General features: G+C 42.4%; 2 protein-coding genes across 6 annotated transcripts in view; one reads left to right on the top strand and one right to left on the bottom strand.

The window, feature by feature from the left end:
- SPMIP2 (sperm microtubule inner protein 2) overlaps window positions 1-25,450 on the top strand; it is a 40,960-nt gene extending 15,510 nt beyond the window's left edge. The window contains exons 4-5 of the mRNA XM_031614301.2: window positions 16,815-16,967; window positions 25,334-25,450. Coding sequence (XP_031470161.2) covers window positions 16,815-16,967; window positions 25,334-25,358 — 178 coding nt within the window. The 3' untranslated portion in view covers window positions 25,359-25,450. The remainder of the gene's footprint in view (window positions 1-16,814; window positions 16,968-25,333) is intronic.
- Window positions 19,946-26,334, bottom strand: part of FNIP2 (folliculin interacting protein 2) — a 46,694-nt gene continuing 40,305 nt past the window's right edge. For 2 of the 5 annotated variants that reach the window (XM_031614299.2, XM_090138449.1), the window contains 2 exons: window positions 24,589-24,704; window positions 19,948-23,914 (listed from right to left, as the gene is read on the bottom strand). In XM_031614299.2, coding sequence (XP_031470159.1) covers window positions 23,836-23,914; window positions 24,589-24,704 — 195 coding nt within the window. In that variant the 3' untranslated portion in view covers window positions 19,948-23,835. Of the gene's footprint in view, window positions 23,915-24,588; window positions 24,705-26,334 lie in introns of all 5 variants that reach the window. The other 3 variants (XM_090138450.1, XM_090138448.1, XM_031614300.2) reach the window with 3 other exon arrangements.

Below are 26,334 nucleotides of genomic sequence, written 5' to 3'. Positions count from 1 at the left end.
AGATGAAGAGGTGAGAAGGACTGGGGGCATATGGAGAAGGAGAGCTCAAGGGGTTTTGCTTCACCTCCTCTCTTTCCCCCTGGAATTTCCCACTGGAAAATAGAGTATTAATGAGTACAAGGCAATGAACTTCAGTGGAAAACAGGAAATGCTTAAATTCCCTATAGCTAGCCTGGGAATCAGTGGGGGATGACTGAAGTACGTCTTCCCACAGTGGGTTGCCACACATGCCACCTGCTCCCAGGGCTACCAAAGTCTGTCCTGCCCCTGCTCAGCAAAGTAATGGGCTCTGCTGGCCTCAGGTGCTGGGGCAGCTCCTCTGAGCTGATCTCAGTACCTCTGGTGTCAGCAGCACTACTGGGAACAGATGAGCCAGCTGGTCTTCGATAGCTATCATCACTCCCTATGCTACAGCATGGCTATGCTTCCCATTGCACCAGGATTACGAAACCTTTAGGAACTGGCTGCTTATTTTGGTTATTACAGCAGCGTGTTGTTGAGACTCTCGTAGGCTGGTGACAAGCTGCAGCATCAAAAAGACTACCACAAAATCTTGGATATCATCGCTGGGCAACTGCCAGCAGCAGTCAGACAGCACTGCAGCTTCGCCGGTGCTGTAAAGCACTCATAAAGCATGTGTCTTATTAAGCACTTTGAAAGCAATCCTGGTTTAAATTGATTGTTGATCAAAGAAGCAGCAGTTTGCTGTTGGGGAATGCTTTATTTGCTTTTCATCACAGGAAGGTGAACAAGTAAACAAAGACACCCAAGTTGGAACCAAATAAATTAAATGCATTCAATTAGCTAATGGAACATATCACAAAGGGGGGGCTCTTATGGAAAATTCAATTAGCTTTTCCTGGTGTGCTGGGATTCTCATTAACACTATTATTATTATTTTTAATACTCTCTGTAATATACAGGGGAATAACTTTCAACAGAGCCTTTTTCCTGCCCTTCCCATACCTTTCAGCCCCAATTCTCTTCAATCTTATAATCAGTACTAATATGTGAAAAACATTTTTAAGCTAAATAACTGGCAAGTTCATGAGTACAAGGAACATATTTCAGATTTTTCTAATGGAACAGGGTGTTCTCAGAGATCAGTTTCAGGAGTTGTTGCATGATTTAGTACCATTGCTTAGAAAAAGGCTTGACTCAGGCATGCTCACCAGTGCCTTTTTATGGAAGAATAACTGCAAAAGAAAGTTGGAAGATGTATTTCTTCTGTGCAGAGCTGCCCTCATAGTGTTGTTCTGCATGAGCTCCGTCCCACTTCCATTAGGTTAACTAAGGGGACTGTGGCATTTCTTGATGTTATGCACAGATTTGCCAGGCGTACCTCCTTCATGGTGCCACAGTGGTGTTCTCTGTGTGGTGTGGGGCTGCAGACTTCCCATCCCCTTGCACTGTCCTCACTACAACTCTGTAGAACCTCAGGTCAGGAAACGCAGTGCATGATCAGAAATGTCTGTAAAAGCCCACCTGGTCCTCTCCAAAGAGACAAAAGAAGAAGGACCGAAATCTCCTGTGAGTACAGTTCTATTCAGCAGATGTGTTTTCAGAAGGAGCTCCTTCCTCTTTGCAAGCGTACCTGAGCATGTGGTGACAGGTCTCAGATTTCACAGAATTTCACAGAATGGCCAGGGCTGGAAGGGACCTGAAGGATCATGAATCTCCAACCCCCCTGCCACATGCAGGGCCACCAACCATCCCACCTAATGCTAGACCAGGCTGCCCAGGGCCCCATCCAACCTGGCCTTGAACACCTCCAGGGATGGGGCATCCACAGCCTATCTGGGCAGCCTGTTCCTGTACCTCACCACTCTCTCTGTAATGCCTCCTGTTTGAGCTGAGGAGAATACTGGAGGAAGGATGGAGAGGAACTGATCTGCCCCATGGAAAATCCAAAGTCTGCATTAAAGATGGCTCAACAGCAGGAAGCAGATATCCTGGGCAGGGTTGAGAAAGAGCTAGCTGGGGACAAAAAGGCACTTGGCCCAAAAGCATTCCTTCCCCAGGCAAGAAAAATAGCCAGGTACAGATGGAGCTTCAATATCTTGATATTCACGTGCTTAAAAACAAATGCTTTGCTGGATGAGATCTGGCACACCCTTATGTAAGGAAATTATTTTTATCTAGCCTAATAGAAGCTTGAATATTTTGAAAACTCATAGATCTCATTGCTATGGAAACTAACTCTGTATCTTGAGGTCAATCTTGCTATCTCTGACTTGCAGAGTCTGCATCAAATCTACCAAAAAAAAAAAAAAGAGAGAGAGAGAGAGGAAAAAAAGAACAAGCCTAGCTGTATGTGCTGTTTCAATCCCACTCCTCGCTGCCCTTGTCTCACTTCTGTAGCCAAAGGCAGCCTTTACAGGGCAGAGAGGTTACAATATTGGCAGCTCGGTGCCAACTGGAAGTTTGGGAACTTATGCTGTTAGCACAGACAATCAATGCAGAAGATCAAGCATGCAAACTGGGCTCATCCAGGGACAAGCATCCCCATGGGGAGGCCTTGCCTCATACAGATGGGCACTCCTTTGTTGAGTGACCAAGCTGGAATGCTCACTGATGCTCCAAAATGCCAAACAACCCTTTCCCAACCCATAGATTTACAGCAGGAGGATTTGCTTGTCCTTCTTTTTTTGTGTGTGTATGTGTGTGTGAAAACTGCATGAATGAATAGAACTGCTGCCATGGGACTGATTCAGCTGGTGCCATCTCAGAGAAACAGATTGGCTCCATCTTGTGTCAGAACATCTGCCACATTGCACAATTTGGGCTTTTCTCTCTCCCATTCGAATTTTCTCCTGCACCATTTCAGTTACCCTCTTTTTACAGTTTACCAGACTTAGAATTGTTTCAACTGGGATGTACTGTAAAGTTCTACTGTAAAACAAATACGTTAGGGTTTAGGCAAAAATAGTAAATTTTAGTTTATATAATCCCTAAGGTGTTTTTTTTTTTTTTTCCTCTTTCTGCCAAAAAAAAAAAAAAAAAAAAAAAAAAAAGCAGTGCTTGTCAGTAAAAATGAAATGTTTTCTTCCCAAATGCTAACACAAATACCCACTTGGTACATTTGTTTCTATGTTAATGCACACAATATACTTTAGCTCTTGAGAAACGTGCTTCATCCAGGTGGCCTCAGCATCCACAGCTAGAGGAGGAGTTCTGTTCACATTCTTCTTTGCTATTTTTACTTTTGTGTAATACTGACTTTCACCCTCTGCAGAACAAGGCTAATTAATCTCTTACATATGCTCAAAGTTGCTTTTTTGTTGGTTTTTTGTTTTTCTGAAAAGTAAATTTGTATTCCTACTAAACAGTTGCAGAATATTTTTCTGGATTTTCCCATCAGTATGAGTAAAATCAGTATCTCACCCTGCTCCCTTTTTATCCAAACCAAGTATTAGATAGGCAAGCACTCCAACTTTTGGAGAATCAGGGTCATGCAATGTTGGAAAATTAGAAGGAAGCATTTTTTAAAGGTTGAAGGCAATTCAGCTTTAACAGAAAAGGAAAATCCCACAAGTTTAATTCTTGTAATGGATGGCAGTGACACACGCTCTGCTTTCTGAGATGAGTATTATTCCATAAAGGAATGCAACATAAACCAGTAGTTAAGCTAGGACAGATGTTGCTGGAAATATTTGAAAGATGCTTACTTTATATTATTAGTGATCAACTATGCAGTGTTCTTGGGTAAGTCATCCTCATGACTTCCCACAAGACATAATATTTTCCTTGTTGGAAAAAGCAAATAACTAAATTGTAGGCAGCTTTTAGTAACCCAGACATTTTGGCCTGGTGATGTAGCTGCTGAGGTATCCACCAGCATCCCCAGCCCAACTGCTGCCCCAGCACTGCTCCCCTTCTTCCCTCTGCACATCAGAATAATTCCCCCATTTCCAGCCCAGTGCTGCTACCTTTCCCAATACCTTTACAAAGAGGAACTGCCACCCTCAATATCTGGAGCAAATTGTTCCTTCCTCCTGCGGGTGCCCCTCAAAAAATATTTGCCACTTGCTCAGTGAGTCACTCTGAGCTTGAATTAAGACGCAAAAAAGAATTTCTTTTTTCTGATCAAGGTGTGCAATTGGCACACACACGGGGTTTCCCCTCATACAGATTACAAAGCTTTCAGTTAGTATAGTAGAACTGCTGCAGTCTTCTCTGAGGACACACTTGTAGATAGCAAAAAAACAAAATAAAATAAAATAAATCACTGCAGTTAATATGTTCCTGTAAAGTTAAAGCTGATTTAAGACTGCCAACACTCTGAGTTGCATTAGTATAATCCCCTTTAACTAATCAGGTGTGAGCTGTTTGTGGAACGTACCCAAACCCTCTATTATAGGGGAAAAAAAGACTGATCAGCAGCAAAGAGAGGGAGGTGTGAACCCTTCCTTCTCTTTACCCCTCTCTCCTTGCTGGGCCTGCTACCCATGATGGAAGCCAAGCAGTTTTTCAGCTCCCACAAACCCTGGTCTTTTTTGGTTCCCTACCCATTGCTCACATCAACTGGAGCTGCTGGGCTGCAATGGTACCTATTTATAAATGACAGAGTGGTATTTGCTGATTCCATCACCCCACTGGCGATGGAAATGGATCAGAAGAAGCAAACTGGCTGGGCTGTGGCTGTCATGCACTGGCCAAACAGCCAGCCTCCCCCAGACCCACGCCTTGAATGCTCATGTCCTAAATCTCTTGCCTTTATACCACTTACAGCGTACTTCCCTACCTTCAGGTCTTTTCTATATCTAAAATGTGCTTGCTGCAGTATGGCCATAGATTACTTTTCTCATCAGCCTGGGGGCACAGGAAGTGATACTGCAGCTCTTACTGCAATCCCGTTGACTTCAGGGGAATTGCTTCCATTAGAGCAAGCAAAAACAGAATGAATAAATGTCCTGTTCCTCCATTATTAACAGAGTTGTGCCATGAAGCCCATTGGAGCAATTAGATAGATAGCAATTAGATAGATAGCAATTAGATAGCTGATGACTGACTTAGCCTCTGCTCTGCTGTCCCTGGGCATGTGGCAGGTTAAACTACATGTTTGGATACCAAGAGAGCCAGAAACAGTTCCCAGCTCCAGAGTGCCATGTGAATACATGAGCCACAAGACCATCCCTCTTCCTCATCACTCGTTCGCATTTAATTTAGATGCAAACACAAAAAGGCTGCAAAACAAAGCAACAGCACCACCACCCAAAGCCTCAGGCCCAGATGTACCATGAGTCAGACACACAAAGCTGCTCCCAAACTGCACCCAGCCATCACACGAGTGCTGTAGGAAATGCTGGCAGCTGCCTTCCTGTGCAGAGGTCACTTGCACCTTGGAGACACTGCCCAAAAGGGCTGGGGTTATGCTGGAAAAGCAAGGGGAAGGATCTGCCAAAGCCAGGCACACTCTGCACCTCCAGATGCTCTCTCAGAATCAGGTCCAGGAACCACCCCAAGCCCTGACCCAAGTCACAAATGCCACAAGGATTACTGGGCTCACCCACTCTTCTATATCCCACTGTCTGCATTAATGGAATCGTCTGTTTCATCTTTTCATTCCAGAAGTTACTGGTGTCAGCCTTTTCAGCCTTTCTCCTTCCAGTGTTAATGCATTTTTCTTGCTCGTGTCCTTTTAGACAGAAAGGAATAATTAATATCCCAATAATTACCATCTCACAGTTCTTTATAATGAATAGGCCATTTACTTTCTGAGTGGCTTTAATCTCCATGGATGCACCCACCTCTAGCAGTAAGGCTTGGGTGCTATCCTTTGAGTCTTGCCTTTAATTTAGTTACATCTCTCAGAGTGAGCAGCAGCAAAATGGTTCACAATGCGGCTGTGTTCAGAGAGGAAGGCAACAGTTCCAGCTCCTGTCATACCTTGCTGTATTGCTCCCAAAGGCGTAGTTAGTTTTCCTACCTCATATTGCCAGCTGCACAAAAAACATATTTTGGGCAATTTCTTTATGTACAAGACATAGATTTTTGCTTTAAACGACAAGCAAAAAAAAAAAAAAAAAAAAAATCTCATCTGTGCCTTCTGCCAATATGTTCTCATTAAGGAACGTATCTTCCACATTCCTCTACGGCAACGGGGTTTTCTCTCCTCTTCTCACTCCCTGCCTCCCCTTCTCACTCCCTGCCTCCAATTCAGAAAGTCAGGAATTACAACTGCTGACGTTGTGCTTGCTGCAGGGCTACAGGGAAGTGAGGCTTTGCTATAAGCAGAAATGTGACCTGCAGATTTCTTAGCCTTCAGCAGAAGGAAATAGGATGTTGCCTCTTGCACAAAGGGGTTTCACAAAGGACTCACATAACCTGTTCTCTGCCACTGCTGGTTAATAGCATGAGTTAAAGCTCCAAGCAAACGGTAAGGATTCTGTTGGCCCGACTGAACATTTTTTACTTCTTTCAAAGAGATATGAAGAAAATATTGCAGCTCTGTTTTCTCCCTTTTCTCAGTAACTCCCAACTTCAGGCTATCCAAAACAGCAGGAGCTGAGATCTAATATCTGCAGCTGATGACTTACGAGGGATACAACAAATCTTCTTGCAGATTTGCAGAAGAGGATAAAGAATGACAACCAGCTCAGCCCGTTTGTTCCCACTGCAGTCTTCACTCTTGCAAAAGGCAGTTCAATTTCATATAATCACAACAGCGAGCCGCTATAACAGAATGCATTAAAAACACATTGGCTCAGTAAAAGAACACCGTTTCACAAAAGGTCATGCTTTCAGTGCTGAGGAGGCTGCTAGTCACAGCAAAATGCCAATACATCATATCGCAAAGCATCGACTTGCCTATTCCCTAACTGCCTCAGCTACAAAATATGAGACCAGCAGTATTTACCTACCTCCTCAGATGCTGAAATATTCAGTCATAAATTAAAAATACGTACTACTGAATATTTTAAAAGAGGCACGTGAAAAATAAGACGTATAGCTCCACAGAGTGGATTACATATGAGAAATGCATTGTTAAGAGTCTCCTCAGGAAAGAAAAAGCATTTAAAAAAAAAAAAAAAAACTTGGAGAAAAAACCCCAATAACTATGCTGAAAATATTTCATTGGTTTTAGCATAATTGCACATAATATTCCACAGCATTTATTTAGGACAAGGAGACTCAGCACTAAACTTTTAGGTATCTAACACAAACTAACATTTCTTTAGTTTCAGGAAGGCTCCCCTTCCAAATGCCCTTTCCAAATGCCCACAGCACAGCACTCTGTTTCCAGTGAGTATAAAGATGTTTCCATAGATGGACATTCTCATCCACAGCTCCAAAGCACTATTTCCTATCAGGTTGCCCTGTTTTCCTATCAGCTTTGCCCTTGCAAAGCTTCCAGCACCTATGGAAGGCGATGTTTATGCTACAAGAAAATTCACTTTTAACCTGGGGGTAAATTCATGGCATTATGTAATTGGAAACCTCTTACTGAAGAGCTCCTTGCCCATTTACCTCTTAGGCAGTTAGTAAATGAAGGAAGAGAGCAGAGCTGATTGCATTGACTACATTTTAGTCTTTTTAAGATGTCATTTGAGCAAAAAGATGTGTACTCACCAGTCCAGGTAGGTGAGGAGGAAAACAGTATGGATTATGATATTTATTCTTCCCTTTTTCTCTCTTTATCCTGAGTGATATTTGAAAAGCAGCCCAGGTGTTTGCATGGCAAGTATTAGAGGCTGCTGCACCTGTTACCATGGCTCCTTATAAAGGAACTACTTGTTGGTGATTTAAATCTTTTCCAACTTCACCACTTCTATAAAATGGCTGCTGGTGGGTGGGCAGCCTCTATTTCTAAAAGATTCAATGATAACTGATTGTTTTTATCTTAGAATTGGGAAACAGTGAATTAGATTGCTTTCCCCTTCCAAAAAAGAAAATCAGTGAAAGGGTTTTGTTAGACATCACAACTTGCAACTCTGGACAAAAGATTTGAAATTTCTCAAGCTTGCCATTATGATGCAGTTGTACTTCATCAGTTTCTACCTGAACAAGTCCTACAGCTCGAGGCAAGCAGGACGTTATCCTCAGGAGAAATCTGGGAAAATTCATCATATGAATGCAGCGAATATTCCCTGACATTGCATATGCTCCACGTTCTTTGAACAGCTGAAGGGCAGACCAGGCCTCACAGTGAGAAGGTATGGAAACAATGAGAATCAAGAGAAGGTGGCAGTGAAGGTGGGAAGAGATGAGAATAGGAGGGCCTCGAAACAAAAGCAGGAGCAGAGTATGGGGGAAAAGGCTGTAAGCCAGGAGGAAATAAGGCTGAAAGTAGAGAGGTAGAGATGGAAACTGAAAAAGTCTTCCTTTAATCAGTCCTTTCCCAAACACATTTTGCTTCAGAACCTGACAATCAACAGACAGTTCTTGAGCCTCAACTTAGCACTGCTAGCAAACAGCTTTAAAACCCAATGGGGAAAAAGCAAGTTTTCTTATTCCCCTCAATTCCCAACTATAACTATAATGTCACCTTCTGCAACCTTATTGCTATTTTGCTTTTTCCAACGTCATAAAAAATCTCTACTGCAGCAGCATTAAAAGAGGATTGTATTTGTCTCATCTCTTAGCCCAGCTGTGGTAGGAAGGCAAATAATCAACCAAGAGTTGACAACCCAGAAATCACAGAATAAATAGTATGCAGATATGAATTTCTCACCCCGTTACAGGTTTATATGCATGCATTTATCTTCAGCATCAATCAAAGATTAAACCATGCAACACACACAAAAAGTTGTAACAAATACCCTTCTACTCAAGGCAAGTTTAGAGGGAGAGATTTTGCTCCAAATGGCGAAATATGTGAACAAAAGCAGTGATGATAACTACTACCAGTATGAGCTTTTAAATGGCTTATGACACAGCCAGATTGGTTCAGTAAGAAAACAGGTTTGGGGCTGGTTAGTTGAGATTTTTTGCTGGTTTTATGGTTAAGGATAGACAGATGGATAAGGATTTTATTATAGGTATTGGCAAGTCAGTGCTGCTGAAGGGCTGACACACGAAGCATTGACTCAAAGTTGGAACACCAGATTTTCATCAACACTAAATTTAAGCAGCGTTTCTGAAACTGTAGCCTGGATGTGCCGCCACAGTTTGCACACAGCCTACCTCAAAAGGAGGATAACCACAAAGATTAGGAATTATTGTGTCTTCAGTGAAAAGGATTAGCAAGGAACATTCATCACAAAGGAAAAGCCAGAACTCTTGAGAAGCTGTGTGTGCAAACATGAATGCTATGTTCAGCTCAAGAGTGCTTGCAAGGAGCACATCTCACATCGTTCATCAAAAAAATTCCTGATTTTTCTAACTCCACACTGAAAACTGTTGGCTTAGAAGTTCTGACCCAAAACAATCCAGCTAGAAATGAGTCATTCCCCAGGAGTTAGACGTGGGTGACGCTCATCTTTGTTTCCTCATTTGTAGTATAGGCAGCCACTTCATTCCCGAAAGATCTTGTCTCAGCAGTTTCCCTTTTGAGACATTACAGTAAGGGAAAGAACTAAGTAATCTATTTGTGGCTGTCAAACAGTACCCTCGAAACTGTATACGCATGGGCAGGTGCCTGAGAGAGCTGCTCAGCTATGCAATTTTAGTTATGCCGGGATGAGCAGCGGGAGAAAATGCCATGGAGAGGGCAGAGCTAGCAAAGAAAGGCTTCTGGTCAGTGAGAGAATAACTTGATCAGTGTGTGCTTGTGCAGAACGACATCTTGTTGCTAACACAAACGATATAAACTTTTACCATTCGTACCATTTCATCTTCAGTAATTAAACATCTCGCAAGAGCATCTCCTCTTATTGAAACAGGAGTTCCTTCTACATATGGCCCCTACCTCTCTACCTGCATGGAACCAACGGAGAGATCATGGGAGGGCTTAGAAAAACAAGCAGCAAGCAGCTGTAGAGATGGCTCATGCTTTCCTGACTAATCAGGGCTTTTGGTCAGGAGGCATCAGGAACAAGGCAGGTTTGGAAGCTCCCTGTTGTGTGTGCTCACCTCACAGTGCCTCCCCACACTCAGCAGTGCAGCTGGAAGCCATCAGCAACCCAGCTTGGGCTCATGACATCACTGCAGCACAGAATGCATTTTTCACATACTGAGGAAGCAGGGATGTGTCCTGCCAGCTGGGGGAGTTTGCTGTGTAGATTGAGCACACTGCAACCCCTCTTTGGTTTTCTGAAGGGGCTGAGGCAGCTGCCTGTAAATCGTGCTTATCAGTGCTGTCAGCTGCTTTACAAAACGTGCAGAAATCACACAGAGGCTGGGTGAGGAAAGCATAGATTTAGCTGGAGGTTTGGGAGGCAATGCTGCGCTGCACATCACTGCAGGCAGGCTCATAGAAGATGTCTTAGTTTCAACTTGGGCAGAGCTTTTTTCTTCATAGTGCCTGGGATGGTGCTTTTAGGAGAAAAAAACAATGCTGATAACACACCTATGCTTCCAGTTGTTGCAGTGCAGTGCTGTATGGAGCCAAGGATGTTTAGCTTTCTCAATTTCTTCTACTGTCCTACCAAGGGGAGGGGGAGGCAAGGAGCTGGCAGGGGACAGAATCAGGACAGCTGAGTCAAATTGGCAAAGACATATTCTATACCATATGACATCATACAAAAGGCAAGCTCTGGAAATGGGGGGGAGTTCTCTCTTCCTTCTGTTGCACAGGGTCTGGCTGGGGATCAGTCAGCAGGCAGCAAGAATTGGCAGTGCATCACTTGCTATATACAATCACATGTACATTTCTATAGCCATAACTAGTATCCTTTTCTTTCTTCCCTATCACAGTAAATAGTTTTATGTCAACTCAGGAGATCTGTTTTTTTTTTTTTATTAATTCTCTTTCCCATCCCACTGGGAAGGAGGGAGTAAAGGACTGTATGGTGCTGAGCCACCTGCTGGGTTAAACCACAACAGCCATTTATCAAATGAATCAGCCCAGGACTCTGCCCTGCAGCCTGATGGAAGGCATGCCGAGAGCCAGGCTGAGCAGCCAGTCCCTCACCTCATCATCCCTTTGGGAAAGAGGCATTACAGTTGTTGAGAATTTTACAGTGCACTTTACAATCCCCAGGCAGACAGAGATGGACAAAGAGCACAGATGTATCAAGCTGAAGGAGCAGCTCTTGTGCCTGGCCTGCAGTTGATTGCCTGTGCCTGAGAGCACTGTGCTGCTGGATCAAGAGAGGGGCTGCATTTGGGGCTCAAAGAAGGGCAACAAACTGCAGCACCCTTACAACAGAGCACATTGCTGGTAGCCCACAGCACACAGAAAGAAGCTGCGTGTTAACGGAGGCTGTGGTTGTCCACCCAGTCCTTCTAAGAGCTGACACAGCAAAGTCCCATCTTTTGATTTCAGATACCACGAGGTCAAGCCTCGCTCGCGACCTTGGAATGGAAAAATACAGAGACCTGATCTCAAAAATAAATACAAGGGCTCTAAAGTTAAAGTGAAATCCTTATTTCTGCAGTTGTTTTAGCTGTTTGCATCTGCCTACTGCACCTGTAAGAGCAAAGCAGAGAAGATATTTGCTTATGTAGATTTGCATTAAGATATCAGAAACAAAAAGATCATACTCAGCAGTTCCAATAGAGAATATACTTGCTTTTATACAGCTGCATTTCTAGAAGCAAGTCTTAGTCACTAGTATGCAGTTTATGATATTGGTAAGAGCGTGCCATGTAAAAGTGTAGGAAGCAATATGATTTCTAGTGCATTCTAGCAGAGAGCAGTTGCAATGCTGTCTGCACTTCTGCTTTGCAGTAGTCACATAGGAGTCAGCTGCTCAGCAAAGCAGCCAGGTCCTTTGGGTCTGAGTGACCTCTGATACCCTCCTGCCTTCAGAGTTAGGCTATCAACATGCTTTCCTTTCAGTTTTAAGGTTTCAAAGTTCAGATGTGCAGCTGGTCACACTTATAGGCAGTTTTTAATTGTTTTTTCATTGCACCAAGAAGCCCTGGGTGCCAGCAAGAGTGAAAGACAGAAGGCAGCTTTATTTCTGTTGCTGGTTTAAAGGCAATTTTTTAATAGCTGCCAGGTAACTTGGGCAAAGGAAGTGAGGTGATTAGTAAATTACAGAAACTTCAGATTCGCTATGCTTAAATTATAAGTGAAATAACACACTGCTAAAGGTACAAAGACTCCGTTGTTTACCCAGTTGTGATAGCTGGGGTCTGAGATTTAAGGCTTTGGAGTGCAGCCACATCCACTTGGGCATCATTTGACCTTGTTCCTAGCAGCCACTGCTCAGGGCTTGTGTGCTTCCTCGAGCTGTCCCTTCTTGTTATGTATTTTTCCAGCTGACCCCATTGATCCCATCTGAAGGAGCTGAGCGGCTGCAATTCCTTGCATGGAGAAATATCAGACCTGACAAACAACAGCTGTAGCTCCAAAAGAAGTCAGAAGGCCTTTTACATGGTGTTCTCCCCCACCACCTCTCTGCGCAACAGCCCTGCTAAAGAGTCTGTCCCCTTCCTTCTTATAGCCCCCCTTTAGGTTCTGAAAGGCCTCTCTCAGGTCTCCCAAAGCCTTCTCCAAGCTGAGCAGTCTCAGCTCTCTCAGCCTGTCCTCATAGGAGAGGTCTGCAAAGGTCCGTGTTTGTTCTGCACTGAGGACTCCACATCTGGACGCAGTGCTCCAGGTGAGGCCTCACCAGCACAGGACAGAGGGGCAGGATCACCTCCCCGGCCCTGCTGGCCACGCTTCTTTGGATGCAGCCCAGGATTTGTTTGGCTTTCTGAACTGCTTAGCTCATCTTCTCTCTCTAGTGACTTTACCCATCTCCAGGCAGGCAGCAGGAAGCCATTTTGCAGCTGCTGCACCTAACAGACCAGGAGCCTCGTGTGCCCCATGTCGCAGCAGTCTCTCATTCCATTCCACGAGTCCCTCTGTTGGAAGCAGGGCCACAGGACACCCTGACAGCCACTGAGACATTGGGCTGTGCTGCCTCACCCCTACATTCCGACCCGTGCTCCGCAGCCATCAGGAACAGGGTCAGAGATCTGAAACTAAGTGGATGTGCCCTGTACTTGTCTGAGCTTTACTGGTTGGTATGTTAACAACACCCACCCTCACAGGGGGCTGCAGTGCTAGCAAGGGCCTGGAGGGAAGCAATGAGGATGTATGTCAGTACAATACCCTAGATGTGCTCCAGTGGAATGAGAATCAGCTCCAGTACGATGTAGCATGAAGGGCAGCAAGGTCTGTAAGCCTGAGATATTTGATGCCATTCTGGAGCGAGACAAGCAACCTGAAACCCTTTTACATTGACTGCGGCTGAGGAAAAGAATTGAGTTGGCAGCAGTCCTACAAAATGCGTGTTGCTGTGTCACAGCCAGCTGTCACCTTCCTTGTCCTTCAGGCTGCAGCATCCCTGTTGCAGCTAAGCTCAAGTACTGCAGGTGATACCAGAAAGGGGAGCTCTGCTTCCCCCTCACCCTGCACCTGGTTGTAGACTCTCAGGGCAGCAGCAGCAGCAGCAGCAGCTCTGAATCCTGCTCCCAGATTGTATGAGAGGGAAGATTTCTGACTTGGTTGGCTTCACCAACCCTCAGGGCAGGGCTCCAGTCCCACTACTGCCCAAAGAGGACCCACCTGAAAGTGCAGAGCTGTTGTCCTCACTGGGGACGGCCGCTTCCTAGGCACATGCAGCAGCACCCAGGCACCCCAGTGTGGAGCTCAGAGACCTACCTTGCTGAAACCCAACTTGCTGAATGCAAAGGTCAGAGCAACACATCATTGTCCCCACAGCATTCCTTCCCGCAGCACACACCTCAGAAAGCCTTTCCTTTCTCTAGCTGTCGAACCTTGCACTTCTTTCCCTTCGCACCTGGGAATAACTCAGGCTACAAGCAGATTTGATGCCCTTCTGCCCCTACCCTTCCACGTAGTTTAAAACCAATATATTATTAGTTGCAGGATTTCAGATTACACACGTGCTTCAGAGCAAATGGACATCATACCAGTTTTCTACACTCAGATAAAAAGATGTTAAGATTCTGCACTCCCATAGAGGAATGTTTATTACAGATATCTGCACATCAGTGCATAAAAGCTAGCCCATAAGCAGTGAGTTAACATCTTGCACGCTCCACATGCCTGCCTGTAACACCTTCCCACTGCTTCAAATGAGAAGCTCATTCAGAGACAACTGTCATCTTTCACTTCTGCTTTTTTTTTTTTTTTCCTGAAAACAAGCGCATCCTGGAGCAGACATCAGCTCCTGCTATTTCTCACTGAGTGTTGCTCAGCAGCCTGTCACAAGTTACTTTTTCTACATTATTAATGCATCCTAAGCCAAGAATAAAGATGCACAAGGGCAAAGAAACAGGTGTTTGGAAAATCAAAATACGTTTCTTTGGCAGCATCTACGTTAGATTCTTTCAGCTAAACCTCTGTACCCTCACAGGCACCCTTGCAATTGTGCACAAATTTTTGAAGCAGCATGTAAGCATGAGAGAGTTCATTTTTTATTTCCCAAAAGATAGACAGATGCCTGGATGCCAGATGCTTTCTCTGACTCTTACAGGACCTGCTAGGAAGGGAAAAGGGAAGAACAGTCTTCCCCATAACACACACTCACCCAGCCCGGCCAGCAGGACTGCTGGATGACAAATGCATTAATTTAAGACTCAGAAGATCAGGTGCAAACCTCAGCCCCAGCCTCCCTTGCATGCCTTTAGCAATCACCTCATCCTTCTGGGAGGAACTGCGGTCATTACCAAAATGTCAGGAAAACAAACAGGAGCTTCTTTGATGTTGAGCCGCAGACACAGGGTGAAAATTCCTGCTCTGCTGCTGGTTGGATCTCTTCGAGAACTTGAAATGGTGAATCAGCTCAGTTAGCTCAGCATGGCACTGAGATTAAGCTATAATACAGGGTGACTGCGGAGAGGTACGGTGTCTCCAGAGCCCTTCTTAGCACTGCCACACTCTACTGTACTACGCTGATAAGCAGGGTATAGGCTGTGCTATTGGGATGTTCTATACCCACTGCAGTGTGCAAAGCCACCTCAAAGTTCAGCAAAGCCCACTCTGGAGTTCACAGTCATGTTTCAGCCTCAGCATGGTTCTGCTGGGCATCACAGCTAAGGACAAGGGCGTGCATAATGGCAGCCAATCATCACCAAATTACTGGAAGTGTGCACATGTAGCCTGTTGCTGCCACAGATGTCACCCCTGACAGATAGCAAGCTTAGCAGTGTGCAGAACTGGTTACAATACCTTTTTTTAGCATCACTCCCTTCTGCTGGAAAAAGAGTGGCACTTCGTGCTATGAGCAACCAGCCAGCCTGTAGGTGTTGTTTGCTACGGGGGTTCTTTGGGACAGCTGCTTTCAGAGACTCTTGCTTCACGCACACTGTCTCCAGGAATGGAACCCACCCAGCTGTCAGCTTTCACATCAGACCATGGACTACAGTCTTCTAAGCTCCAGCTGCAGCCTCCGTGCCAGCTTGCTGGCAAAGCAGCTGCTATCAGCAAGGCAAGATAGGCAGGAAAATGTCACATATTTTAATCAAAAGCAGAGAAAGCTAATTTAGGAAAAAGCAAGGGGGGAGGGGCAAGCCAGCTTTTCTGTGAAGCTTAGTATGATCCCAGAGATGAACTAGTTGGATTAGCTACTTAGCAGCAGTGCAGTTTAAACATCACGAGGCTCAGGAGAGGAAGCTTTTTGAAGATGGGAACAGCATTCCTGAATTACCTGCTTTCTTACCTACTGTGAGTGCACTTGGGCACTCTTAACTGGGAAGCCACCAGCTCTTCTTCAGAGCTCATTTGATGCAAATGCATAACAACTACTCCTTCAACCACACCCACCAGCCCATGAATTACCTACAACACTCAATTTATTTGGCAGCATTACAAATGGGCATTGCATCTTTTGCCCTTTTGTGTTTCCCCACTACTAAGCAACAGGCAAGATGACTGCATTCCTGTGGGAAGGAAATGGCATCATGGAAAAACCAGTGAAGGCTGTCTCCCTTGCAGGGTATAGCCATAGTTGAGCTTAACACAAATGTTTTAAATGCCAGGAGCCTGACAAACTCACTTGAACACTGGTGTTTAAGTTATGTCCCTCATGGTAAGGCACTGATACAGTTTTGTCAATTCCTCACCAACTTTGGGAGTTGCCCCCAGTACAAGAAAGACATGGAGCTCTTGGAATGAGTCTAGAGGAGGGCGTCCATGATGAGCAGAGGGCTGGAGCACCTCTCCTATGAGGAAAGTTATGAGGAAAGGTTGAGGGAACTGGGATTGTTTAGAAGGCTCTGGGGAGCCTTCAGTACTTGGAGGGAATGTATAAACAGGAAGGGGAACGTCTGTTTACATGGGTTGATAGTGATAGGGCAAAGGGGAATGGTTTTAAACTGAGATAGGAGAGGTTTAGGTTAGATATTAGGAGGAAGTTTTTCACTCAGAGGGTGGTGAGGCACTGGAACAGGTTGCCCAAGGAGGTTGTGGATGCCCCATCCCTGCAGGCATTCAAGACCAGGCTGGATGTGGCTCTGGGCAGCCTGGGCTGCTGGTTGGTGACACTGCACATAGCAGAGGGTTGAAACCAGATGAGCACTATGGTTCTTTTCAACCCAGGCCATTCTATGATTGCATCAGGAAGGCATGCGGAAGGCCCCGCTCAACAGGTTATCAGATTTGATGTCTGCAAGATGAAATGGCAGTTAAGCCCCTATAGGGGGCTGCACGGCATTATTAAAAACAGTGAGCTGAAGAGTTTAAAAAACAAAAACAAAAACAAAAAACCCTTTTTATCAGCACTAACTCTGTTTTTGTTATATGTTCCCATCAGGCAGCCAGCTCCCTGTGTTCTTGAACATCTAGGCCGCGGTGCACGGGCCCGGCTGGCCTGGGATCTGGGCAGGTACAAAGGCTGCCTTGAACCCCATAGCAAGCGGCCCGTCACGACCCACACTACTCCCAGCCACCAGCACAAAGGGAAAAGGTGAGGCCTTGTACTACTTAAACTGTTTTAGCTTTGGGATTGTTCCAAAATCTCTTCCAGCAGAATTCAGACTCCTGCACCACACATCCAGTACCCTTATCTGCAACCTGCAAATGGAAGGAGAATCTTGCTGGTTTGGAAATGCACAAGTAGCAGTATCACATAAAGCACAGCCACACAAGTAAACGCCGAAAGAACTGCACACCCTAGCGAATCAAAAACAGTTTAAAAATGTGTAATTCAAAACAATTATAGTTGTCAAAGCTGAAGGGAAAAGCTTCAGGAGACTTAACCACCTCATGGAACTTTAGAGAGCCAAAAGAAAAAAGCAGCAACACTCCTATCCACGAGCACAGCCACGCTCTGGGAAGACCTCAGACTTCTGAATCAACCCATATTTCTGCACCCACAAACACTTCCCTGCCCATAGGCTTACTGTTGCAGTGGGAGCTTGCCCTCTCTCAACCACCATTTTGTAAATCACAATGGAATCTCCGAAGCTCCAAGCAGACGAAAACCAGTTTATGAGATTATATTTATTTTTAAGCGCTCGACTGTCACTACTAAGCCCTTTGGCCTTGTGTTGACCTTTAGGATTTCTAGAGAAGATGCTACTTGTACTACTTAAACTGTTTTAGCTTTGGGATTGTTCCAAACAGACAAGTGACCGCAACTATTACGAGAGTAATTTTCCAGCATGTGGATTACTAGCATGTGGCCACTTAAGCTATTTTTATATGGGATTGGAAGCCTTACAGGTCACAGTCCCATGGTTTATCACTCAGCTGCATATCCTTTATGTTCAAAATCCCATTTAGCATTCTCAGTCCTGCTCTCTCTTCAATTGCATAAACACAGAAAGCCAAAGGATACAGTGTGTGAACAATGAATAGGAAACTTTGCTGTTTTATAGGACTTTCTCATTTAGTGAAGAGGGAGAAAGACCGCACAGTCTTGGTTGCTTTGCAATACTGTTCATATTTACTTATGTCTGCTATAGCCTTCAATTCCTCATCACACATCATAAGGAGGATCTCCTCACTGGCTCTGCAATCCCCTTCACCATCTATTGAAAAGGAAGATGAGTCAAGTCAGTTATATGTGACATTAATAATTTAAGTTGTGGGCTTTTTTGTTTGCCTTCGGGGTGGCTTTTTCATCTGTCTTTTAAACAAAGCATAGAACTTGTTTTAGGGGCGGGGAATTTTTGAGATCTGAATATTATTTTCTATTTTACAGCTGTCAGCTTTAAAGGCTCTTCGGCTGTCCTCTTAGGCACACCACAAATATTTATTAACACAGCTCTCTACTCTCTCCCAGTGTTTGGCCATCTTACACTGGTCAGTCTGTACGTCTGCCTCTTGCTTATCTTCCAGACTTCCATACCATATGAAGACTTGAAGAGACTGGCTAAGTGTTCTTTAGAGAAAAAGCAGAGCTTGCTGACATAAGCAACAGCAGAAATAAACTATTTTAAATATATATATATATACAGTGTAAGTCAGACCAAAGAAACTTCATGGGACCATCCAAACTCTGATTAGAAGCCAAGGTTCCCGCACTGCACAAACCATGGAGCCAATCCAAAGATCAACAACTATCAAAAACATCAGAAGTTGGATTCTATCTCGTTGCTTTTCTCCTGCTTCTAGCTGAGGGGTCCTGCTCCTTCCTTCACCCTATACGTGAGCCAAATTCTATTTCTTCATCCAGAGAATCATCAATATTTTTTTCAATTCAGGAACACTGCATTTGCACACAAGTGAGCCAGGGAGCTCCAGAGCATGTGACAGTAGCTTGCAGATGCACCTAGCATGACAGAAATAAAAGGCTGGACATGGTAACAGTGTTTTCCCCACGTTCAAGTGGTTAGGTATTAAATTGCTGCAAGCTTTCTCATTTAAGCACAGAAGGAAGGCAGCTATACAATTTGCCAAGAGGAGAGCTAGACTAGAGTTACAGTTCACCACAACGCTACCATTTCAGTGTGCTTTTCAAACTAAAAAACAGACACCAAGTTTAGTTAATAACTATAGAACATCACCATACGTGCAGACATACAAACAGGAGTGGTAGTAGACAATGCAGCAGACATTTTCCCTTACTTCAGCTGTGTGTATGCAACCATTTAGTATCTTTGACCATAAGCAAATAAGTACATCTATTTTCAAATGCTTCAAAGTTGATATCTACTGCAGCCAGACCAAAAAGCCAGAAGATATACTCACAGCACTGCAGAACGTCCTTGATACTAAAGTGTGTGCTTTCTTTCTTTGCTTTTGTTTTTTTATTATTCTACTCACAATTCTTGTTTGCTTGCTCAACAAAGCAAACCTCTGAAATGTCAGTGCTTACACACTGAAAGCCCCACCTGTTCAGAGATATTGAACATAATTCCAGTTGATCCTCTCATTTCCATTTTTACTTGATAAATAAGGAGTTTCCACTAAGCTGCAGAGCCTGAAGTGTTCTGCAGATCCCAAGCTTCTCATGTCCTGAGCTGCTCATTGCCTTCTAGGCAGCATCCAGCTGACAGTTTTAAACGGAGTAGCTTTCACAAATTAAGATCAGATGGATGCTGGATGTGCTTACAGCATGGCTTTTTCCAGTCTAGAGTACTAAACTGAAACTTTGCTCATGGAGTTTGAGAAATTGAAGACTACCTTGTTTTAAATAATAATAATTCATTCGTTTAAGCCCACCAACAATCTCATTTTCAGGTACACATACAGTGGCACTTATTTTCTGTTAGATTGGGTGATTTCAAAATAGAAAAAGGACATAGAATGCAATAGTGGCATTCTTCTGACAGCTCTTTTTATACTCATTTCAGCTCAGTGCCAACCACACACGTGGAACATCTGAAGAACCCATACCAACAGCCAGAGTCTTAACTAACTGCAAGGAATAATGGAAAGCAAAACTTTGCTAGAGTTCTTATACATATAAACAGAGTAAGGCTTCCAAAGTAGTGAATAGTATTTAAGTCTCAAATCTTGGAAAGCCTTCCTGCTGGATGATTCTTGCAACTCTCACTTACGTGACTAATAGGTAATTGGATGCACTGTTAGCCATCAGTTACAAAAACAAGCACAACTTCTTCAGAGGTAAATTTTAAAGAAAGAAGATACCAAATACCATTTACATTAATTTCAGAAAGTTTATTGCACCAAATGCCGCAGAGAAATAGACCAAAGTGGTAATGTACATAAACAACTATATGAAAAAAGCCATCAAAAACATGTAGTCTGACATCAGTATTCAGTCATTCCTAAATTAAAAAAAAACAAACTTGTGCTCTCCAAACATGCAAAATAGCAACACATGTTTTTATCTATATGGAAATCCTATTGTGTATGACAAATTAGCATACTTGATATTAAAAAAAACACATCTAGAATGCATTCCAGCAGTTCAGACTTCAGTTTGATCCGGGTCCTTTTAACTCAAGTAGAATATATACTTGAGGAATAACTGATCATCTTCTGTAAACTATATACAAGAGTTCGATGCATCGAAAAAGGCTTTTTGACTTTTAAAAAATGCATTCAGTAGGAGGTGGGAAAGTCCGATCTGTTACTCTGAAGATGTAATTAGAAATGTGAATTAAATAATTATACAGTAAGTATGCAATTGTTTCTTCTGGGGGAGAAGACACTTGCATACATTAGATCAGAAAGTACTTACTTAAATTAAAATAATTCAGTCTTGGTATTGTTTTAGGTTAAGGAGCTCATTAAAATGCTACGAAATTTCGTAGTTCATTCCTCCCCTCTGTGTATCAATGCTGAGACTTGCCTGAAAAAAAAATACATTCTGAAATTGCATTGTGTAAACTGCATTTACGTGGGATTCTGGAAAGAGTGTGCACTCCCACTTAAAGTATGCATTTATTAAGTTGACAGAAAAACCTACATAATACTGATAAAAACTTTGGAGTATTGAAAAACTAAGCTACATAATCAACTTTCAGCTCTTCTGTACATTCATATCATCTCATTCAATTAAAACAAAAACAGAAACATGCCCTATAAGATGTCTAACAGCATCTGTAAACACCTACTGCCCTGTCATGCCATACTACATCACATAAATGGCAAGATGCTACCAAAAACAAGTTAGAGACTGAGCCAGAGAAGCCCAAGAAGGTGGAATCCCATTAACTGAGGTAGTACATTTGGTGGAGGGGAGAGATATGTGTTTAACTTTCTTTAGACTAAAACCTTTTTTAATGGTAATAAACAGATTTCGTGTTGAATTCCCCCTCCCCAAACTAAAACTGTCAGAACAAGGTAGTTCTTCATATGATTTCTAAAGAGCAGCAAAATGTTTGAGAAAGCAGCAAGAACTGTAAAGTGGAGAGTTATAAAGTCTTAGCCTGGGCTGAAGAAATCCAAGCACTTTGACCATCAGTACACATGCCACCCCTAGATTAGTTTAGTATCTTGCCAAAAGGCAGATTTTTTTTTTTCTTTTAATAATCTGTGTAGTAAAAATCAGATGTTACTTGTTATGGTTATTAGCCTTGAAATCACTAAGTGTGTTCTAAGGAAGTCAAAGCCAACTCTATGATAGCAAAAGTGTCTCTGCACACTTTGAAGAACTGTCAGTCTGTTCAGATGAAAAGCCTACCAATGCCTTAGGAGAACTGGAACTGTCTTTTAATAAATTCAACCATTAATGAAGAATGACATGAAATAGAAGTACATGAGAATCTTTATATACACTCAGGGAAGGAGTTTCACAGTCCTACACACATGCACCCACACGCTCCCCATACAGGGACAGCTCAGGAATACACAGTTTGCTCTGGTTCTTCTTCTTGACCTTATGAAATAGAGTGAAATCTGCCAACAAATAGATGCAGAGAAAAGCTTGCTTGCTTTCTAGTAGATACAAGGATTCACAGACCAAAGATATGAAAAATTTGCTTAATTATTTGCGGTAGGAGTAGAGCTGAACCACAGAAAGATTTCAGCCTCTGTAGGCTAGAGACAAATCTATGAAAATACAATAAAAGAAACATCTGGAATGTCAGATCAGAAAGCCAGCATATAAGGAACAGCTTTAGAATCTTTTCTGTATCAGAATATTCCCTCTACTTGGAAACAACCCCTCTTCACAGTAAGTCAGCCTCCCCATTTCCCCTCAAAAAGCAACACAAGGTTAATCAAGACCCCAATCACATTTAAACAACTCACAAAATGAACATTTCATTGTTTCAAATCATTTAAAGTTTACTGTAGAAAAGTCCAAACATCAAGGTAGTATGAAATAAAACCACTTTTAATAAAAGTGCATCCCTTCAGTGTTAAAAATCTCCAATCACCAATGAGGACAACAAATAACTGGTGACCAGAAGTTTCTCAGTTTGCTATTCCCAAACAATTGTTTTGCCAGCAACTCACTTGCAAGCTGTCAATTTCAGACCTCACTCATGCTGGCTCAGAACAAAATGGTCCAACATTAGTTTTTCCTTTTCCTTAAAAATGCTTCTTTTGATTTCTTTTCTCTCCTCAGTCTGGTCCGTAATTTCACATCCAGCTCAACAGTGCTTTATGCATTTTTTTTTTTTTTTTTTTTTTACATTCATGTTATCACCAACATGAAAACAGTAAAATACAAAATTTCATTTTGCTTTCTAGAAATATAGAAGGCCAGTATCGACTCATGGAGAAGTAGTTTCTGGTCTCAAAGCAGTAAATCTACTAAGGAAAGGCACCCGTATGACAGTTTAAGATTTCTGTAGAATCAAAAAGGGTAACTGCAAACATTCATATTAATATCAAATATCAGGGGGGGGTTGCCCTCTACATTTCTTTAAGCAATGCTCATTTTCTTTAAGCAATGCTTTTACACCTAGTATGACCAATTAATAACCAGAAAGAAGTAATACTTTTGACTGAAGGTTCCATAAAGATTCTTCCCCCAGTAAGATTGTCTTCAGTTGGTGCCAATTGTCTGGTGTACGTGTGTGTACACATGTGCACTGTAGCACTGGTATCATACAGAAGTTTGTCAAATTCATACTCCTCAGAGATAGCAATACTTGATGACACCGAGACACAGGTTAAATTCATACAGAAACTCAAAAAGGTATTGAAGTTGCATCAGTAACAAATGTAAACTTGTAGCAGAAATTCCATAAGGCTTTCCTACAAAAAAATCTCAGAAGTTCATTCCATTTTCAGGTAGAATTACTTCTAGTCATAAGCCATTTGAATACCTCATTAAAAGAGAAGCAGTGGCAGCTTTCTTCATTTCCTGTCCTTCAAGGAAAGTCACATCACCTCATGCATACCACCATTTCCAGATAACATTTGGCTGCTAAAAACAGATTCTTTTTCTGAGCTGGTCACTTTTACTATACAAAATCATGCTTATGCTCTGCAGGAAAAATCAAATTCCATCTAATATACTTACGTATAGGAATGCTATATACATAGTTTACAGCTTTTCTTCCCCAGCAAAGAAACATACACCACACCACACTCAGAAGTTACAGTGTGATGAAATCCTTTCCAGCCCACTTGTTCTTTAACTGTTACTTCATGGTTTTGAGCAGCGTTTTGGATGGCAGCTCGCAGTCTGCCACATAGTGTTAGCTTTTGTCCTTTGATTAAAAATGCAAGGATGCAGTCACTAAGTCAGAAGAGAGATTATAAGAAACACCTGAATGCCTTTTATGTTATGTAAACTGAAGTCCTCCAACCAAACATCCAGCTGAAATTGGAATGGAAAGGTGGTAGAAGGTACAGTTATCTGCTTTTCTCAGTGTTCCCATTTACCAGTGTTTGGCACCTCTGTTCCTCTTCCAACATGCCCGTATTCTTTATTTTAAAGGGAATGACTATCCTGAGATTTTAATTTATAAGAGTATTTGAGCAACGTACGGGGAATGAGTACTTGCTATAGCAGCCAACAAAGGCAAGTCATTGGATTCAATCCTGGGGAAAAAAAAAAAAAGAGAGACTTTAAAATATACAATCACTTCCACAAAAGAATAGAAACAAGAGGATATTCCTCATCCACTTTAAGGAAATTCAAAGTGTCTTACTGTAACCAAGGCCACTGCTTAGTGATTCATTGCTAACGTATCAACAAAAGCATAAGGTACTTCAAAAAACAAGAAGTACACTATCATTTGAGTGAAAAAAAATACTAGTCTCCCTACTTAAAGCTACACTTTTCAGAATGAGATGTTGAACAGCTAGGATAAAGACAAATTAAGTTTTAACCCCAGTGCTAAAACTATCTGCTTGAGTGTGTATGTTCACTTCTTACCCCTTCCTCTCCTGTTTTCACAGCAGGTGCATCCTTAAAGGTTGTGCTCCACTCAAGTACCATTTTTGGATGACCTCACAGTAACCAAATCACAAACTTTCTTCATTCTTAACATTTAAGAATGACTAATGATTAAGTCTTGCTTTTGAACTGTCTTGCTGATTTTCAGATGGCTCACTGGAAATTATTTCTACACTTTTAAACACATGAGAGAAGGGGAATGCTAAATATGAAATAAGCAGCAAGTCCCCATGGGAACAAAATGATTACATCTAGAAACTGTAAAGGAAAATAACTGGTTTCACCATAAGCTAGGACTGATTTCTACAATACTCACCCTAATACAATTCCTAGTTCTTTTATGTGCACTCTTGTATGTCCTCGCAGATATTCTGAAAGCATTTTGCTTTTGAGATACATCTCTTGTAGTCTATCCTCAAGATGCATTATGCACTGTAAACACAGATCAAAAACTTCAGAATGACTTGAAAAACTGCAGCATCACAGAAACTAGCTAAAATAATACACTGACATATATTAGCAAGAACATGTCAAAAGTCCCCTCTCCAAAAAGTGGAGATGTTACAGTTCTGCTGGCAAGTTTTAAAAAAGAAAAATACACCACCCTTTCTCACCTCAAGGAATTGGAGCATTTCCAGTTTTCTTAGGAAGCAAGCTTGTTGCAAGAGTCAAAAAGAAACAACACCCAATACAACCAATTCCCCTCAAAGTCGGACATAGCTTTTTGCCAACCTGGTTTTAAACAGGCTTATAGACAATTAAGAAAGTCAGATACATAATGAGATGTCTTAAGACACTGGAACAAGTGGCCCAGGGAAGTTGTGGAGTCTCCTTCTCTGGAGATATTCAAAACCCCACCTGGATGCTTTCCTGTGCAACCTACTTTAGGAAACCTGCTTTATCAGGCAGATTGGACTAGGTGATCTCCAGAGGCTGCTTACATGCCCCGTGTGTTACTGTGTGATTCTGTGATTCATAAGGTGAGCAGGTAGGATGCCTTATCACGTATTTTGCACCAAAACACAAGGTAACTCAATTCAACATATTCCTTCTTCCCACAGGGACGTCCACTTCAAAAGAAGTTAAATTAGTTCAGTTCTCCAAGCTCCAGAAGATGAAAACAAGAAGCACATGCAGAGCCTCATATTATCAAATACATAATCATCCAGCAGGTGGAGACTGCAATTAGAAACAGCAGTAAACATCTTCAGGCCATTGTCCGACGTATAGTTTAAGTTTAATGGAAACCATAAGCATTAGAAATGAGATCCTGTGAAAGCAGATCTGCTAATTAAATAAAACAATAAGAAAGAAGACTCATACTGGTAGGTCACCTATCATGTATTTTTCTGATGGTCTCGAGGCAAGTTTAAGAATCTTAAAGATACTCTGAATTTTTATCAGGTCTTAATTGTGAAATGCAAAGAGACACTTTATCAAATGCACTACATAACAGTAAAATAAGCCACTAGTAGAGGAAAGGCAATTTTTGACAGCAGTTTGATCTGTTTCAAACAAGTTTCCACCCAAGCCATTATAATTATAGCACTTCTGGATTCTAGCCTAAAGCCACTCTTATCTTTTCCACTACAGGTAACACTAATGCAGAAAGCCTGTTAGCATTTCCCCAGTGCTTCAGGAAGACATGCTGCTGGTTCTCAGAGTAGCAGTTCAACACACTTCAACTCCAGTACACTAGAACTAAACAATTATAGATAATCTTTTATTTTGAAGTTGAGGAAGCACCTAAAGACAACCTGCACGCTGTCTTAAGTGAGATTCTTTACACAAAATTATCTGTTATTCCTGAAAGCTAAATACTTTTTTTTCCCCTTTTGACTTCGATTTTGCTTAAAAATAATCATGTAAGCAAAGTACAATAAATAAGCCATAAGTCTTTTCTTTTTAATTTTGACATTCAGCGTTCTCTGTGGCTTCTCAGTGACTAAATGAATCAAAAAACATTTAAAAAACCACAGGAGTAGCTTAAAATGAGCTGGAAAAAGCAGGTGACATGCTTTTGGGTTTTTTTGACATGCTGCTGACAAGCAACAGTTGCAGT

The sequence above is a fragment of the Phasianus colchicus genome, chromosome 4, assembly GCF_987193195.1.
Source record: "Phasianus colchicus chromosome 4, bPhaCol1.hap1.1, whole genome shotgun sequence".
Lineage (NCBI taxonomy): Eukaryota > Metazoa > Chordata > Aves > Galliformes > Phasianidae > Phasianus > Phasianus colchicus.
Note: the sequence above shows the minus strand (reverse complement) of the source record. Positions and strands in the feature narration are given on the sequence as shown.